The 19,130-nt window shown below is 48.1% G+C and overlaps 1 protein-coding gene across 1 annotated transcript in view; it reads right to left on the bottom strand.

The window, feature by feature from the left end:
• Window positions 1-329: 329 nt before the first annotated feature.
• LOC311124989 (tripartite motif-containing protein 16-like) overlaps window positions 330-19,130 on the bottom strand; it is an 84,745-nt gene continuing 65,944 nt past the window's right edge. Inside the window, exons 2-5 of the mRNA XM_084199078.1 lie at window positions 2,803-3,036; window positions 2,536-2,695; window positions 2,351-2,410; window positions 330-2,114 (exon numbers count right to left, since the gene is read on the bottom strand). Of these exons, the coding sequence (XP_084055204.1) occupies window positions 1,600-2,114; window positions 2,351-2,410; window positions 2,536-2,695; window positions 2,803-3,036 (969 nt within the window). The 3' untranslated portion in view covers window positions 330-1,599. The remainder of the gene's footprint in view (window positions 2,115-2,350; window positions 2,411-2,535; window positions 2,696-2,802; window positions 3,037-19,130) is intronic.

Genomic DNA, 19,130 nt, shown 5'->3' with positions numbered 1-19,130 from the left:
TGCTTTTTAGTGTAGGACTAGGCTTCATCTGTGTTCGGGAAACCGGCCCATATAGTTCAATTAGCAAGTAAGTAACACTACCTGTTCAATGATACTGAGGAAAATTACATTGAGACGGAGAACCAATTGAGAAAACATTTCAATGGTTCTGAATGACAACCAACATACATTAACAGCATACATCATGATTAATGTAAATGTAGCCAATTAAAACATTGCATTTGATAAAAAATACGTTATTAAGTTTTAATTAAACTCTGAAGATCAAATCAGTCAGACAAAAATAATTGTACAGAAAAACAGAGCATTATATCTGGGGACCATCACCACCTGCATGACTAGTATCTATGTGGACCCTACTACAGTTTAACCAGCTCAGCTATAGACTACACCAGCATGACTAGTATCTATGTGGACCCTACTACAGTTTAACCAGCTCAGCTATAGACTACACCAGCATGACTAGTATCTATGTGGACCCTACTACAGTTTAACCAGCTCAGCTATAGACTACACCAGCATGACTAGTATCTATGTGGACCCTACTACAGTTTAACCAGCTCAGCTATAGACTACACCAGCATGACTAGTATCTATGTGGACCCTACTACAGTTTAACCAGCTCAGCTATAGACTACACCAGCATGACTAGTATCTATGTGGACCCTACTACAGTTTAACCAGCTCAGCTATAGACTACACCAGCATGACTAGTATCTATGTGGACCCTACTACAGTTTAACCAGCTCAGCTATAGACTACACCAGCATGACTAGTATCTATGTGGACCCTACTACAGTTTAACCAGCTCAGCTATAGACTACACCAGCATGACTAGTATCTATGTGGACCCTACTACAGTTTAACCAGCTCAGCTATAGACTACACCAACATGACTAGTATCTATGTGGACCCTACTACAGTTTAACCAGCTCAGCTATAGACTACACCAGCATGACTAGTATCTATGTGGACCCTACTACAGTTTAACCAGCTCAGCTATAGACTACACCAGCATGACTAGTATCTATGTGGACCCTACTACAGTTTAACCAGCTCAGCTATAGACTACACCAGCATGACTAGTATCTATGTGGACCCTACTACAGTTTAACCAGCTCAGCTATAGACTACACCAGCATGACTAGTATCTATGTGGACCCTACTACAGTTTAACCAGCTCAGCTATAGACTACACCAGCATGACTAGTATCTATGTGGACCCTACTACAGTTTAACCAGCTCAGCTATAGACTACACCAGCATGACTAGTATCTATGTGGACCCTACTACAGTTTAACCAGCTCAGCTATAGACTACACCAGCATGACTAGTATCTATGTGGACCCTACTACAGTTTAACCAGCTCAGCTATAGACTACACCAGCATGACTAGTATCTATGTGGACCCTACTACAGTTTAACCAGCTCAGCTATAGACTACACCAGCATGACTAGTATCTATGTGGACCCTACTACAGTTTAACCAGCTCAGCTATAGACTACACCAGCATGACTAGTATCTATGTGGACCCTACTACAGTTTAACCAGCTCAGCTATAGACTACACCAGCATGACTAGTATCTATGTGGACCCTACTACAGTTTAACCAGCTCAGCAGTACCATTATAGAGCCCAAACCCAGGATAGAGGGGCTGAGTGAATGTGGTCTGGACTCTGTGGAGGAGGGTCATTGTGTCAGAGACACTGTAGAAGGACAGAGTACCTGCCTTGTGATCCAGGTACACTCCTACTCTGGAGGACCGAGGGCCTGATACTTTAGTCTCAACATTATTGTGTATGAACCAATAACCACCACTAGAGCAGTCTAAACTCCAGGACTTGTTATTGTCTCCAAATACACCATCTGTCCGTGTTCTGCTGATGTCTTTATATGAGACTGCTGTATAAACATCCTCCCCACTCCACTTCACCTCCCAGTAACAGCGTCCAGACAGACCCTCTCTACACAGAACCTGCCAGTATTTGGTGAATCTGTCTGGATGAACAGGATATGGTTGGACTTGGCCTGTACGTGTCACCTTTCTGTTCCCTTTAGACAGAGAGAGTTGTGTGTGTGCTGTGTTTGGGTCCAGTGTGAGCTGACAGGAATCTGGGAGAAGAGCAGAGCAGAGACCAATGAGGGGAGTTAGAACAATAAGTGAAGTCAGATACTGTATCTACCCTGTCTTTGATTAGAGCACAGCAGAGATCAAATCAGAGAAATATGAGGAGTCAGATAGATACCCAGTCTTTGATTAGATCTACTATTGCTATATATTTCTAGAGGGATTGTTAGGAGTGTCAGTAAAAAGAGACTGTTAGTTACTTCAGAATAAAGAGACTCACATTGTAAGATCTGTTCTCTGGTCTTGGGCTCTGGAGGCAGTACAACATCCACTATATTCACTACAGACACACAAACACATTCACAGAGAGAGGGAATGTTATCATCATACCATATTCCACATGTATATGACTAGTAGGGAACTTTCAATGGTCTAAAGTTGATGTTCTTATTATTTTCAACACACCTGTAGTGGAGATCTTGGTCCATTCTCCTTTAAGGACGTCTTCTAGTTTCTCTCTCAGTTCAGACACAGTCTTACTCACATCTCCAAAGTACTGAAGAGGACGGACAACGATGCTGGGTAAGTCTGAAGATACACTGGTACTGGAGAGAGACTGATAACTCTGGGGGGAGAGAGAGAGAGAGAGAGAGAGAGAGAGAGAGAGAGAGTGAGAACCAAATGATTGAGAGTTTTAATTTCATATCACATGTATCAAGGCAGTTGAGTTACCTGGAGGAAATGGATGTGATCCTCTGTGTGTGAGAGCTGCTCCAGCTCAGTGCTTCTCTTCCTCAGCTCAGCTATCTCCTGCTCCAGTTGCTCCAGGAGTCCTTCAGCTTGACTCACTTGAGCCTTCTCTTGGGCTCTGATCAGCTCCTTCACCTCAGAGCGCCTTCTCTCAATGGAGCGGATCAGCTCGGTAAAGATCTTATCACTGTCCACCACTGCTGCCTGTGCAGAGCGCTGTTAAGAGAGAGAGAGAGAGAGACTTGTCTTACTTTAATGAGCCATCCTCATTACACTAACACCCCCACCCCTAAAAGCACATTGCGTGCCACCACAACCTCCACACAATCACATTATCCAGTACCCAACACCACAGTACAATACACCAACCAGCACCACATTCCAACCGTCCATCCAACCCCTCCTCTCCAGCCGTACAGACAGCCCCCCTGAGCCCCCATACCTCCTGAAACATCTCCACACTGTTGATCATTTTGTACAACTCAAACTCAACCCTAAGGCGTCAACAGTAATGGCATTACCCTGGCAACACAGAAAAAACATGATGAACAGTCTGTCATTGCAGAAAACGGACACCCCTCCCCAACTCCCAGGTCAACCCGAGCCAACCAGCTATTGGTGTCCAGGGCTCCATCTAATACCCTCCACTGGACGACCCTGACCTTTCCAGCACTGGGAGCTTATAGAGCCCCCTCCACCTATACCCTGCCATGCTCTCAGCCCCCACAACCCCCTGCCACTGATGCCCCTTCACTCCCACTAAGCTCAGAGTGTTAAAAGTCAGTAAGTCCTCCGGACTCTCCTGCCAGTCCCCAGTCTCTGCTGTCCCTTGCAGTGGTGGAAACGGTGGTGGCCCCTCCTCAGGCTGCTCCAGCCCTCAGTACTGCAGCATAGAAATCAGAGACCCCTGCTGTATTGAGTCTCTCCGGCCGCATGATGAAGATCTGCTGATCCAGCCCCAAACCACCAGCCCTCCTCAACAGAGCACATGCTGGTTCCCTCCAGCCCACCTCCGTACGGTACAGTAGCCTCTGTGCTGCTGAGTCAGAACGCTGCCACCCTGACCAGAAAAAATTAACTAACTTGCGCTGCAGGTCCACAAGCAGACCACCGGGGGCGTTGAGAATGGCCAATTTAAGCCATAGAGAGGATGCCACCAAGTTGTTGATGATCAGCACCGTCCCTCTGTATGCCACTTGGGAGATGAGCCACCTCCACTTCGTCAGCCTCGACACCACCGCTTGTGACACTCCTTCCCAGTTCTTCCTATCCCAACCCTCCGAGCCCAGATACACCCCAAGCATCTTGAGCCACTCACAGCCCCAATGCAACCCCCCTGGAAGCTGCGGAGGTGCCCTGTCCCTCCATGCCCCACATAACAGAGCCTCACTCTTGCCCCAGTTTCCCTAAGCAGAAGACGCCCCCTCGTACACCCTCAAACTATTCTCCAGGGCCTGTAGGTTCTGCTCATCCCTAACCAACACAGACGTCATCAGCGTATGCTGCCACTGCTATGCCTGTCCCCAACCCTATGCCTGGCTCCCACACTCCCTGTAGCCTCCTGCGTAGCAGGCCCAGAAAGGGCTCAATAACAAGAGTGTATAGCTGCCCTGACAGAGGGCATCCCTGGTGAATGCCCCTCCCTACCCAGACTGGCCTACTGAGCCCTCCCCACACCTTGACCATACATGAAGCCCCAGCATACAGCATTTGAACACAGGCCACATAATTCTCCCCACAACCAAAACAACACATTAAACAGATATTCATGGTCCACCCTATCAAAGGCTTTCTCCTGATTATGAACAGATTGTCTGTGATTGAGCATCCTGGTACACAGTACGTTTGGTCCTTGTGTACAATAGAGTCCAGGTGGGACTTCAGTCTGTTAACGAGGAACTTGGTAAAGACCTTATAGTCCAAACAGAGCAATGCCACAGGCCTCCAGTTCTTTAAGTCGCTCAAATCCCTATTTTGGGCAGGAGAGTCAAAGCCTCCCGTCTACAGCTTAGCGACAGCTCCCCCACCCCGACGCACTCACACAACACACGTCCTGTCCAATAATTCCCCAGAACTTTTTATAAAAATCCACAGGCAGACCGTCTGAGAGACAGCAGCTGAGAGTTTGTGAAAGGCCAGGGAAATGTCTATTTGATTTATCTGTGACAGAGAGAGTTTGGAAAGGTCTGTGAGCAGAACCTGAGAAAACCCAGGATAATAATGATAATAATAATAATATGCCATTTAGCAGACGCTTTTATCCAAAGCGACTTACAGTCATGTGCATACATTTTTACGTATGGGTGGTCCCGGGGATCGAACCCACTACCCTGGCATTACAAGGGCCATGCTCTACCAGCTGAGCTACAGAGGACCACAGAGTCCTGCCCTCTATAAATCAGAGTACAACTCCACAGCCTCATCTCCTCACAACAGAAGTTACCCACCCATCAGGCTCCCTCATCTCCCCACAACAGAAGTTACCCACCCATCAGGCTCCCTCATCTCCCCCACAACAGAAGTTACCCACCCATCAGGCTCCCTCATCTCCCCACAACAGAAGTTACCCCCCCATCAGGCTCCCTCATCTCCCCACAACAGAAGTTACCCACCCATCAGGCTCCCTCATCTCCCCACAACAGAAGTTACCCACCCATCAGGCTCCCTCATCTCCCCACAACAGAAGTTACCCACCCATCAGGCTCCCTCATCTCCCCACAACAGAAGTTACCCGCCCATCAGACAAACGTAAAACAAGGGATCTTCTTGGTTTCCCCACTCTGTTTTTCCAACCCCAAAAAGAAAGAGCTGGGAGCATCCATCTCTCTCAACATGTTAAAGCTCTGGGCTTTCCCTACATCCCATCACTGACAGAGAGACTCAAACTCCCCCTTCTTGCTGTCCCCACCTCTCCCAAAAGCCTTGGAAGCTTGAGCAAAAAGTGACATCTTGGAAGAGCTTTACATGGAATTTCCAATAGGACACCTGCCTGGGCCCTGGTGAAACAGAGAACTGAGCCCTGTACTAGGTGCAGACACATTTTGGAAAGCAAAGACAAGGTCATTGATTTTGGCGCTAACCACTAACAACCTACCCTTACACACCTCTTTTGACATTTTAATGTTTTTGTTTGACATATTCCCCCAGTCTCTGCCGCCGTTCATGTTAAGGAAGTCTAACCGTGAAATCTCCATAAGAGGTGGGAGGGAAATCACCACAATCAGAAACCAGTAGAGAAGCCCATAAAGCCGCCATGCCAGAAAAAACATCAATTTAAGCAGATTCTGAAGACATGCCCTTAAGAACCCATGACCCATTTTCTCAGCCTATACCGCTTCCTGGGTGAGAGGACACTAAACCCCTCATTCTTCATCACGTGTTGTACTGACCTTACAAACCTTCCAGGATCAATCAAATAAGACTCCAGCAGAACCTTCTTTTTCCCCTTTAATCTCCATCAGGAACCTAGAAAGTTCTCTCAGCGTATATACTGGGCCCTCAGCCTGACTGTCTGTCAGCTCTGGATCCAATGAGCCGTCTGAAAACGAGACGCCTTGTCCTCCGCTCCCGCAGACTCACCTCCCCCCTCTTCCTCCTCCTCCATTGGCACGGTACCGTCCTCCTCCTCCCCAGTCTCTGCCCCCCTGCACTTCCCCCCTGATCAGTGCCTCTTCCCTAATGACAGGCAATATTTCCTGGGATGAGCCCACCAAGCCTTCGCCCACCGGAGTCTCTGTTACTACAGAAACCTGCCTCAGCTCATGTAGCCCAGCTGCAACCCTCCCCACCACCGCTTTCTCCACGGCCTGCGCACCACCACTTGGCCATGCACTACTACCGTGTAGCTCAGTTGGTAGAGCATGGCGCTTGCAACGCCAGGGTTGTGGGTTCGTTTCCCATGGGGGGACAGTATGAAAATGTATGCACTCACTAACTGTAAGTCGCTCTGGATAAGAGCATCTGCTAAATGACTAAAATGTAAAAAATGTATTCTCCTCCCTCCTGGTACCCCCGCCATTTTTTTGCAATTCTGAGTAATCACTATTTTAGTACGGATTAGTAAGGAAAAACACTTTATTCAGTACTACTGCAGTTGCTTAATAATTCCAATAGATGGCAGCATAAGACCATGAATGACATTTTAGAAGATTAGTTTAGTTCTCTCCCTGGATACACCACCACTCCCCCTCACAGGAAAACTCCTACCTGAGCTTTTTACTGTCCCTTTCCACACTGCTAACGCAAGAGGAAGGACTGAAAACACATTACTGTGAAATAATATAATGATGATTCATGTTTATTATTACCTGTTTTTATGGTCATGTTTTGAAATTATACTTCATTACCTGAGCTTTTTACATTTACATTTTACATTTTAGTCATTTAGCAGACGCTCTTATCCAGAGCGACTTACAGGAGCAATTAGGGTTAAGTGCCTTGCTCAAGGGCACATTAACGTCATTTAGCAGACGCTCTTAGCCAGAGCGACTCACAAATTGGTGCGTTCACCCTATAGCCAGTGGGATAACCACTTTACAATTGGGGGGGGGGGGGGGGGGGGGGGGGTAGAAGGATTCCTTTATCCTATCCCAGGTATTCCTTAAAGGGGTGGGGTTTCAAGTGTCTCCGGAAGGTGGTGAGTGACTCCGCTGTCCTGGCGTCGTGAGGGAGCTTGTTCCACCATTGGGGTGCCAGAGCAGCGAACAGTTTTGACTGGGCTGAGCGGGAACTATGCTTCCGCAGAGGAAGGGGAGCCAGCAGGCCAGAGGTGGATGAGCGCAATGCCCTCGATTGGGTGTAGGGACTGATCAGAGCCTGAAGGTACAGAGGTGCCGTTCCCCTCACTGCTCCATAGGCAAGCACCATGGTCTTGTAGCGGATGCGAGCTTCAACTGGAAGCCAGTGGAGTGTGCGGAGGAGGGGGGTGACGTGAGAGAACTTGGGAAGGTTGAACACCAGACGGGCTGCGGCATTCTGGATGAGTTGTTGGGGTTTAATGGCACAGGCAGGGAGGCCAGCCAACAGCGAGTTGCAGTAGTCCAGACGGGAGATGACAAGTGCCTGGATTAGGACCTGTGCCGCTTCCTGTGTAAGGCAGGGTCGTACTCTCCGAATGTTGTAGAGCATTCTGAGAGTTACTCAGCTTTTATTAGAAAATGAATGGCATGCCACTGAGATCATTTTCTGTGACGACAGAGTAAATTATTATGCAGCCTCAGAGGGGTGCCCAAACTTTTTCAGACGACTGGATGTACTTCATAGAAACTGTTACCCTTTATATATTCTAACCACTCTATTTAATGTATTCCATATTAAGGGCCCTAACCTAGGCTAACCTAGGAACACAAATCTTTGTTCCTATTAACATTGTGGACAGTTCTCTCTCTCTTTCTCTCTCTCTCTCTCTCTCTCTCTCTCTCTCTCTCTCTCTCTCTCTCTCTCTCTCTCTCTCTCTCTCTCTCTCTCTCTCTCTCTCTCTCTCTCTCTCTCTCTTACTCCACTGTTTTCACTCTTTCTCTCTCTTCACAGCTCTCTCTCTCTTTCGCTCTGACTCACTCCACTGTTTTCTCTCTCTCTTCTCACAATTCACTTTCTCTCTCGTTCTGTCTCACTCCACTGTTTTCACTCTCTCTTTCTCTATCCTCACAACTCTCTCTCTGCCTCACTCGACTGTTTTCACTATTTCTCTCTCCTCACAACTCTCTCTCTCTCTCTCACTCCACTGTTTCACTCTCTCTTCTCACAACTCTCTCTCTCGCTGTCTCACTCCACTGTTTTCACTCTTTCTCTCTCCTGACAACTCCCTCTCTCTCTTTCTTTCTCTCTCTCTCTCTCTCTCACTCCATTGTTTTCACTCTCTCTCCTCACAATTCTCTCTCTCTCTCACTCTGTCTCACTCCACTGTTTTCACTCTTTCTTTCTCGCTCTGCCTCACTCCACTGTTTTCACTCTTCCTCGCTCCTCACAACACTCTCTCTCTCTCTCTCTCTCTCTCTCTCTCTCTCTCTCTCTCTCTCTCTCTCTCTCTCTCTCTCTCTCTCTCTCTCTCTCTCTCTCTCTCTCTCTCTCTCTCTCTCTCTCTCTCTCTCTCTCTCTCTCTCTCTCTCTCTTCTCTCTCTCTCTCTCTCTCTCTCTCTCTCTCTCTCTCTCCTCTCTCTCTCTCTCTCTCTGATGTTCAATGTTTCTTAAAAAAAAAAAAAAAGGAAGTTTCACCATTATTCAAATGAGGGACACAAAATGTTGCAATGCTGTGTTGATCTGCTGTGGAGGTGTTTTTCCCAGCATTGCAACCTCCCTCCTCCCTGACCCAACAGCATAATGCAAGGAGAATGGCATGTTATATAGAAATATTGATTTGGAGAATGGCGTGTTATATATGAACATTCATTTGGAAGACAATTGCCCACCCAAGGTGTTGTCGCCTAGGCCATTGCTCTGATGTTTGAGGCTCATCTAGCTAAGGGATTTCACATGTCTGTGTGTGGTTTTCACAATATGTAAGTTTTATGTCCGAAAGTCTGAAATTAATATATTTCCAGATTATGGTTGGGGGGCATATAAAGAGCAACATATGTGAAGATCAGCAGGCTCTGACGTTTTTTGGGCTAAAATATAGACATCCAGAAAGGTCTCAGGACAAGGCCCAAAATGAAGCCTGGTCTTAAATTTGAGGTGCTTTTGGGTGAGAGCATTAGATCCGGTAAGGATAGAAAAACATTTCAACCACAGGAACGCTCCTAAGGTTCTCCCGATCTGTGCAAGCCTACCCATGACCATGTGGAATTAATCCTTAACAGTGAAAACAGGGTGCATTTATTCAAACAGTTGACCGTGAACTCTTTTCCATAGAAATACATTGCCTGCTGCCCTAACTTCAACTTGATGCCTATGTGGGTTTATATTGCCATATCAAACTGTCTTCTTTGTCAACCCATCAGGCCACTATAAGGATTACCTGTGTTGAGTTCAAGCTTCCTGGAGCAACCGGAAGTGGGAAGATTGACCCTAAACATGGTTTAGATGTATCCACCAGCAGATAGTGAAAACGCTACATTCAACCCTCTGTAAAAAGTTTAGTTTTTCACGGATTGACCTGAAACTCAGGATTCTGTAAGAGCTTGTCCCAATGAGGATATGTGTTTAATTACAGCTTCCTGTGACAACCGGAAGTGCCTTACATTGTGGTCATAGGTGCTGTTTTGAAGGGTTAAAAAGGTCACATCCTTCCAAAATGTCACATGTGTGATTAGGCAACCCTCGTGAACCCGTACATATTAGAAAACCAGGTTTTTATCGGTTTGTTTTTTTCTAAAGCTAGAAAAATATATATAAGAAAAATAAAAAATATGAAGAAAATATGCATCACTAACTGTAAGTCGCTCTGGATAAGAGTGTCTGCTAAATGACTACCAAAAAAATATATATATATATTTTTTCATAAATATGAAAATGAAAAAAAAGACGACTACCAGGTGAACGCATAACTTACCACGTGCCCGTAGCCAAACACGTCTTTAAATGACCAGTGGGGTCGAATCCGGGTGGGGGGGTGTGATAACTGCCTGAATGGAGGTGAAGCTTCACTTAATCTACTTTGAAGCAGAAAAAAAAATATGAAAAATTATTTTTTCAAAAATATGAAAATGGAAAAAAAGAAGACATGGGGGCGTGCGGGACGCACTTGCTAAGCGGACCGGCACATTGAACGCGGGTCGGCGACTCCCCGCTTGCCAGGAGCCCTCCGATAACGTGGACGGATCCTGCCGAGTAAGAAATGATACTAGGGAGGTGTTTACCGAGCTGCCGAGTATACCAGGTGATGTAGGACAGGTTCACTCACACAGACACTCACACAGACACACCTATTCACTTGGGCCTTCTCCCTCATGCCCTGCTGACATCCATGCAGGCCCACATTGACCTTGTGACCTCTGGAGCTCCATGCATCTTGTTCTACACTCCCTGCCTAGTAAAACCCTTTCTCCCATGGGCCTGAGAGTACAGCTCATTTGAGACCATTTTGGAAAAGATTTTCTGTCATTTTTAAATGCCCACAAAAAATTGTGTGAGAGAGAGAGAGAGCCTATGTGTGTGTATGAGAGAGAGAGCCTATGTGTGTGTGAGAGAGAGAGAGCCTATGTGTGTGAGAGAGAGAGAGAGAGCCTATGTGTGTGTGAGAGAGAGAGAGTCTATGTGTGTGTAAGAGAGAGAGCCTGTGTGTGTGAGAGAGAGAGAGTCTATGTGTGTGTGTGAGAGAGAGAGCCTGTGTGTGTGTGAGAGAGAGAGCCTATGTGTGTGAGAGAGAGAGAGCCTATGTGTGTGTGAGAGAGAGAGAGTCTATGTGTGTGTAAGAGAGAGAGCCTGTGTGTGTGAGAGAGAGAGAGCCTATGTGTGTGTGTGAGAGAGAGAGTCTATGTGTGTGTGTGTGAGAGAGAGAGCCTATGTGTGTGTGAGAGAGAGAGCCTATGTGTGTGTGTGAGAGAGAGAGAGCCTATGTGTGTGTGTGAGAGAGAGCCTATGTGTGTGTGTGAGAGAGAGAGAGCCTATGTGTGTGTGTGAGAGAGAGAGCCTGTGTGTGTGAGAGAGAGAGAGTCTATGTGTGTGTGAGAGAGAGAGCCTGTGTGTGTGAGAGAGAGATAGTCTATGTGTGTGTGTGAGAGAGAGAGAGCCTATGTGTGTGTGTGAGAGAGAGAGCCTATGTGTGTGTGAGAGAGAGAGAGCCTATGTGTGTGTGAGAGAGAGCCTATGTGTGTGTGTGAGAGAGAGAGCCTATGTGTGAGAGAGAGAGAGAGAGCCTATGTGTGTGAGAGAGAGAGCCTGTGTGTGTGTGAGAGAGAGAGCCTATGTGTGTGAGAGAGAGAGAGCCTATGTGTGTGTGTGTGAGAGAGAGAGCCTATGTGTGTGTGAGAGAGAGAGCCTATGTGTGTGTGTGTGAGAGAGAGAGCCTATGTGTGTGTGTGAGAGAGAGAGCCTATGTGTGTGTGAGAGAGAGAGCCTATGTGTGTGTGTGAGAGAGAGAGCCTATGTGTGTGTGAGAGAGAGAGCCTATGTGTGTGTGACAGAGAGAGAGAGAGCCTATGTGTGTGTGACAGAGAGAGAGAGAGCCTATGTGTGTGTGTGAGAGAGAGAGAGCCTATGTGTGTGTGAGAGAGAGAGAGCCTATGTGTGTGTGAGAGAGAGAGCCTATGTGTGTGTGAGAGAGAGAGAGAGCCTATGTGTGTGTGTGAGAGAGAGAGAGCCTATGTGTGTGTGAGAGAGAGAGAGCCTATGTGTGTGTGAGAGAGAGAGCCTATGTGTGTGTGAGAGAGAGAGAGCCTATGTGTGTGTGTGAGAGAGAGAGCCTGTGTGTGTGTGAGAGAGAGAGAGCCTATGTGTGTGTGAGAGAGAGAGCCTATGTGTGTGTGAGAGAGAGAGAGCCTATGTGTGTGTGTGAGAGAGAGAGCCTGTGTGTGTGAGAGAGAGAGAGCCTGTGTGTGTGAGAGAGAGAGAGTCTATGTGTGTGTGAGAGAGAGAGAGAGCCTATGTGTGTGAGAGAGAGAGAGAGCCTATGTGTGTGTGTGAGAGAGAGAGCCTATGTGTGTGTGTGTGAGAGAGAGAGCCTATGTGTGTGTGAGAGAGAGAGCCTATGTGTGTGTGAGAGAGAGAGAGCCTATGTGTGTGTGTGAGAGAGAGAGCCTGTGTGTGTGAGAGAGAGAGAGCCTGTGTGTGTGAGAGAGAGAGAGTCTATGTGTGTGTGAGAGAGAGAGCCTATGTGTGTGTGTGTGAGAGAGAGAGCCTATGTGTGTGTGAGAGAGAGAGCCTATGTGTGTGAGAGAGAGAGCCTATGTGTGTGTGTGTGTGTGTGAGAGAGAGAGCCTATGTGTGTGTGAGAGAGAGAGAGCCTATGTGTGTGTGAGAGAGAGAGCCTATGTGTGTGTGAGAGAGAGAGAGCCTATGTGTGTGTGTGAGAGAGAGAGCCTGTGTGTGTGAGAGAGAGAGAGCCTGTGTGTGTGAGAGAGAGAGAGTCTATGTGTGTGTGAGAGAGAGAGCCTATGTGTGTGTGTGTGAGAGAGAGAGCCTATGTGTGTGTGAGAGAGAGAGCCTATGTGTGTGAGAGAGAGAGCCTATGTGTGTGTGTGAGAGAGAGCCTGTGTGTGTGTGAGAGAGAGAGCCTATGTGTGTGTGAGAGAGAGAGAGCCTGTGTGTGTGAGAGAGAGAGAGAGCCTGTGTGTGTGAGAGAGAGAGAGTCTATGTGTGTGTGAGAGAGAGAGCCTATGTGTGTGTGAGAGAGAGAGCCTATGTGTGTGTGAGAGAGAGAGCCTATGTGTGTGTGAGAGAGAGAGCCTATGTGTGTGAGAGAGAGAGCCTATGTGTGTGTGAGAGAGAGAGAGCCTATGTGTGTGTGAGAGAGAGAGAGCCTATGTGTGTGTGAGAGAGAGAGAGCCTATGTGTGTGTGAGAGAGAGAGCCTGTGTGTGTGTGTGAGAGAGAGAGCCTATGTGTGTGTGTGAGAGAGAGAGCCTATGTGTGTGTGAGAGAGAGAGAGCCTATGTGTGTGTGAGAGAGAAAGAGTCTATGTGTGTGGGAGAGAGAAAGAGTCTATGTGTGTGGGAGAGAGAGAGAGCCTATGTGTGTGTGTGAGAGAAAGAGTCTATGTGTGTGGGAGAGAGAGAGAGCCTATGTGTGTGTGTGAGAGAGAGAGAGAGAGCCTATGTGTGTGTGAGAGAGAGAGCCTATGTGTGTGAGAGAGAGAGAGAGCCTATGTGTGTGTGAGAGAGAGAGAGTCTATGTGTGTGAGAGAGAGAGAGAGCCTATGTGTGTGTGAGACAGAGAGCCTATGTGTGTGTGAGAGAGAGAGAGAGCCTATGTGTGTGTGAGAGAGAGAGAGCCTATGTGTGTGAGAGAGAGAGAGAGCCTATGTGTGTGTGAGACAGAGAGCCTATGTGTGTGTGAGAGAGAGAGAGAGCCTATGTGTGTGTGAGAGAGAGAGCCTATGTGTGTGTGTGAGAGAGAGAGAGAGCCTATGTGTGTGTGTGAGAGAGAGAGAGAGCCTATGTGTGTGTGTGAGAGAGAGAGCCTATGTGTGTGTGAGAGAGACAGAGAGCCTATGTGTGTGTGAGAGAGAGAGAGAGCCTATGTGTGTGTGAGAGAGAGAGAGCCTATGTGTGTGAGAGAGAGAGAGAGCCTATGTGTGTGTGAGACAGAGAGCCTATGTGTGTGTGAGAGAGAGAGAGAGCCTATGTGTGTGTGAGAGAGAGAGCCTATGTGTGTGTGAGAGAGAGAGAGCCTATGTGTGTGTGAGAGAGAGAGAGTCTATGTGTGTGTGAGAGAGAGAGAGAGTCTATGTGTGTGTGAGAGAGAGAGAGAGTCTATGTGTGTGTGAGAGAGAGAGAGCCTATGTGTGTGTGAGAGAGAGAGAGCCTATGTGTGTGTGTGAGAGAGAGAGCCTGTGTGTGTGAGAGAGAGAGAGAGCCTATGTGTGTGTGAGAGAGAGAGCCTATGTGTGTGAGAGAGAGAGAGCCTATGTGTGTGTGTGAGAGAGAGAGCCTATGTGTGTGTGAGAGAGAGAGCCTATGTGTGTGTGTGTGAGAGAGAGCCTATGTGTGTGTGAGAGAGAGAGCCTGTGTGTGTGAGAGAGAGAGCCTATGTGTGTGAGAGAGAGAGAGCCTATGTGTGTGTGTGTGAGAGAGAGAGCCTATGTGTGTGTGAGAGAGAGAGAGCCTATGTGTGTGTGAGAGAGAGAGAGCCTATGTGTGTGTGTGAGAGAGAGAGCCTGTGTGTGTGAGAGAGAGAGAGCCTATGTGTGTGTGAGAGAGAGAGCCTATGTGTGTGAGAGAGAGAGCCTATGTGTGTGAGAGAGAGAGCCTATGTGTGTGTGAGAGAGAGAGCCTATGTGTGTGTGAGAGAGAGAGAGCCTATGTGTGTGTGTGAGAGAGAGAGCCTGTGTGTGTGTGAGAGAGAGAGCCTATGTGTGTGTGAGAGAGAGAGAGCCTATGTGTGTGTGTGAGAGAGAGAGCCTATGTGTGTGTGAGAGAGAGAGAGTCTATGTGTGTGTGAGAGAGAGAGAGCCTATGTGTGTGTGTGTGAGAGAGAGAGCCTATGTGTGTGTGAGAGAGAGAGAGCCTATGTGTGTGTGAGAGAGAGAAAACCTATGTGTGTGTGTGAGAGAGAGAGAGCCTATGTGTGTGTGTGAGAGAGAGAGTCTATGTGTGTGTGAGAGAGAGAGCCTGTGTGTGAGAGAGAGAGATCCTATGTGTGTGTGAGAGAGAGAGAGAGCCTATGTGTGTGTGTGAGAGAGAGCCTATGTGTGTGTGAGAGAGAGAGAGAGCCTATGTGTGTGTGTGAGAGAAAGAGTCTATGTGTGTGTGAGAGAGAGAGCCTGTGTGTGAGAGAGAGAGAGCCTATGTGTGTGTGAGAGAGAGAGAGCCTATGTGTGTGTGAGAGAGAGAGCCTGTGTGTGAGAGAGAGAGAGTCTATGTGTGTGTGAGAGAGAGAGAGAGCCTATGTGTGTGTGTGAGAGAGAGAGAGCCTATGTGTGTGTGTGAGAGAGAGAGTCTATGTGTGTGTGAGAGAGAGAGCCTGTGTGTGAGAGAGAGAGAGCCTATGTGTGTGTGAGAGAGAGAGAGCCTATGTGTGTGTGAGAGAGAGAGCCTATGTGTGTGTGAGAGAGAGAGCCTATGTGTGTGTGAGAGAGAGAGCCTATGCGTGTGTGAGAGAGAGAGCCTATGTGTGTGTGTGTGAGAGAGAGCCTATGTGTGTGTGTGTGAGAGAGAGAGCCTATGTGTGTGTGTGAGAGAGAGAGCCTATGTGTGTGTGAGAGAGAGAGCCTATGTGTGTGAGAGAGAGAGAGCCTATGTGTGTGTGAGAGAGAGAGCCTATGTGTGTGTGAGAGAGAGAGCCTATGTGTGTGTGAGAGAGAGAGCCTATGTGTGTGTGTGTGTGAGAGAGAGAGCCTATGTGTGTGTGAGAGAGAGAGCCTATGTGTGTGTGAGAGAGAGAGCCTATGTGTGTGTGAGAGAGAGAGCCTATGTGTGTGTGTGAGAGAGAGCCTGTGTGTGTGAGAGAGAGAGAGCCTATGTGTGTGTGTGAGAGAGAGAGCCTATGTGTGTGTGTGAGAGAGAGAGCCTATGTGTGTGTGAGAGAGAGAGCCTATGTGTGTGTGTGAGAGAGAGAGCCAATGTGTGTGTGAGAGAGAGAGCCTGTGTGTGTGAGAGAGAGAGAGTATATGTGTGTGTGAGAGAGAGAGCCTGTGTGTGTGAGAGAGAGAGAGTCTATGTGTGTGTGAGAGAGAGAGAGAGCCTATGTGTGTGTGTGAGAGAGAGAGAGCCTATGTGTGTGTGTGAGAGAGAGAGTCTATGTGTGTGTGAGAGAGAGAGCCTTTGTGTGTGTGTGAGAGAGAGAGAGAGCCTATGTGTGTGTGAGAGAGAGAGAGCCTATGTGTGTGTGAGAGAGAGAGAGAGCCTATGTGTGTGTGTGAGAGAGAGAGAGCCTATGTGTGTGTGTGAGAGAGAGAGTCTATGTGTGTGTGAGAGAGAGAGCCTATGTGTGTGTGAGAGAGAGAGTCTATGTGTGTGTGAGAGAGAGAGAGCCTATGTGTGTGAGAGAGAGAGAGCCTGTGTGTGAGAGAGAGAGAGCCTATGTGTGTGTGAGAGAGAGAGAGCCTATGTGTGTGTGAGAGAGAGAGCCTATGTGTGTGTGTGAGAGAGAGAGCCTATGTGTGTGAGAGAGAGAGAGCCTATGTGTGTGTGAGAGAGAGAGCCTATGTGTGTGAGAGAGAGAGAGCCTATGTGTGTGAGAGAGAGAGAGCCTATGTGTGTGAGAGAGAGAGAGCCTATGTGTGTGAGAGAGAGAGAGCCTATGTGTGTGAGAGAGAGAGAGAGCCTGTGTGTGTGTGAGAGAGAGAGAGAGCCTATGTGTGTGTGAGAGAGAGAGAGAGCCTATGTGTGAGAGAGAGAGAGAGCCTATGTGTGTGAGAGAGAGAGAGAGTCTATGTGTGTGAGAGAGAGAGAGAGCCTATGTGTGTGAGAGAGAGAGAGAGTCTATGTGTGTGAGAGAGAGAGAGAGTCTATGTGTGTGAGGGAGAGAGAGTCTATGTGTGTGTGAGAGAGAGAGCCTGTGTGTGTGAGAGAGAGAGAGTCTATGTGTGTGTGTGTGAGAGAGAGCCTATGTGTGTGTGTGAGAGAGAGCCTATGTGTGTGTGAGAGAGAGAGCCTATGTGTGTGAGAGAGAGAGAGAGCCTGTGTGTGTGTGTGAGAGAGAGAGCCTATGTGTGTGTGTGTGAGAGAGAGCCTATGTGTGTGTGAGAGAGAGAGAGCCTATGTGTGTGTGTGAGAGAGAGAGCCTATGTGTGTGTGAGAGAGAGAGCCTATGTATGTGTGAGAGAGAGAGAGAGCCTATGTGTGTGTGAGAGAGAGAGAGCCTATGTGTGTGTGTGAGAGAGAGAGAGCCTATGTGTGTGTGTGAGAGAGAGAGAGCCTATATGTGTGTGAGAGAGAGAGAGCCTATGTGTGAGAGAGAGAGAGAGCCTATGTGTGTGTGAGAGAGAGAGAGCCTATGTGTGTGAGAGAGAGAGAGAGCCTGTGTGTGTGTGAGAGAGAGAGAGCCTATGTGTGTGTGAGAGAGAGAGAGCCTATGTGTGTGTGTGAGAGAGAGAGCCTATGTGTGTGTGTGAGAGAGAGCCTATGTGTGTGAGAGAGAGAGAGCCTATGTGTGTGTGTGAGAGAGAGAGCCTATGTGTGTGTGAGAGAGAGAGCCTATGTGTGTGTGTGAGAGAGAGAGAGCCTATGTGTGTGTGAGAGAGAGAGAGCCTATGTGTGTGTGTGAGAGAGAGAGAGCCTATGTGTGTGTGAGAGAGAGAGAGCCTATGTGTGAGAGAGAGAGAGAGCCTATGTGTGTGTGAGAGAGAGAGAGCCTATGTGTGTGAGAGAGAGAGAGAGCCTATGTGTGTGTGAGAGAGAGAGAGCCTATGTGTGAGAGAGACAGAGAGCCTATGTGTGTGTGAGAGAGAGAGAGCCTATGTGTGTGAGAGAGAGAGAGAGCCTGTGTGTGTGTGAGAGAGAGAGAGAGAGCCTGTGTGTGTGTGAGAGAGAGAGAGAGCCTGTGTGTGTGTGAGAGAGAGAGAGAGCCTATGTGTGTGAGAGAGAGAGAGCCTATGTGTGAGAGAGACAGAGAGCCTATGTGTGTGAGAGAGAGAGAGAGCCTATGTGTGTGAGAGAGAGAGAGAGCCTGTGTGTGTGTGAGAGAGAGAGAGAGCCTATGTGTGTGAGAGAGAGAGAGCCTATGTGTGTGAGAGAGAGAGAGCCTATGTGTGTGAGAGAGAGAGAGCCTATGTGTGTGTGAGAGAGAGAGCCTATGTGTGTGTGTGAGAGAGAGAGCCTATGTGTGTGAGAGAGAGAGAGCCTATGTGTGTGTGAGAGAGAGAGAGCCTATGTGTGTGAGAGATTGAGAGCCTATGTGTGTGTGAGAGAGAGAGAGCCTATGTGTGTGAGAGAGAGAGAGCCTATGTGTGTGTGAGAGAGAGAGCCTGTGTGTGTGTGTGAGAGAGAGAGAGCCTATGTGTGTGTGAGAGAGAGAGAGCCTATGTGTGAGAGAGACAGAGAGCCTATGTGTGTGTGAGAGAGAGAGAGCCTATGTGTGTGAGAGAGAGAGAGCCTATGTGTGTGTGAGAGAGAGAGAGCCTATGTGTGTGTGAGAGAGAGAGAGCCTATGTGTGAGAGAGAGAGAGAGCCTATGTGTGTGTGAGAGAGAGAGAGCCTATGTGTGAGAGAGACAGAGAGCCTATGTGTGTGAGAGAGAGAGAGCCTATGTGTGTGAGAGAGAGAGAGCCTATGTGTGTGAGAGAGAGAGAGAGCCTGTGTGTGTGTGAGAGAGAGAGAGAGCCTATGTGTGTGTGAGAGAGAGAGAGCCTATGTGTGTGAGAGAGAGAGAGAGCCTATGTGTGTGAGAGAGAGAGAGCCTATGTGTGTGAGAGAGAGAGAGCCTGTGTGTGTGAGAGAGAGAGAGAGCCTGTGTGTGTGTGAGAGAGAGAGAGAGCCTATGTGTGTGTGAGAGAGAGAGAGCCTATGTGTGTGAGAGAGAGAGAGAGCCTGTGTGTGTGTGAGAGAGAGAGAGAGCCTATGTGTGTGTGAGAGAGAGAGAGCCTATGTGTGTGAGAGAGAGAGAGAGCCTATGTGTGTGAGAGAGAGAGAGCCTATGTGTGTGAGAGAGAGAGAGCCTATGTGTGTGAGAGAGAGAGAGCCTATGTGTGTGAGAGAGAGAGAGAGCCTATGTGTGTGAGAGAGAGAGAGCCTATGTGTGTGAGAGAGAGAGAGCCTATGTGTGTGAGAGAGAGAG

Source organism: Coregonus lavaretus (genome assembly GCF_964263955.1).
Source record: "Coregonus lavaretus genome assembly, contig: HAP1_SCAFFOLD_1457, whole genome shotgun sequence".
In the NCBI taxonomy this organism is placed as follows: domain Eukaryota; kingdom Metazoa; phylum Chordata; class Actinopteri; order Salmoniformes; family Salmonidae; genus Coregonus; species Coregonus lavaretus.
Note: the sequence above shows the minus strand (reverse complement) of the source record. Positions and strands in the feature narration are given on the sequence as shown.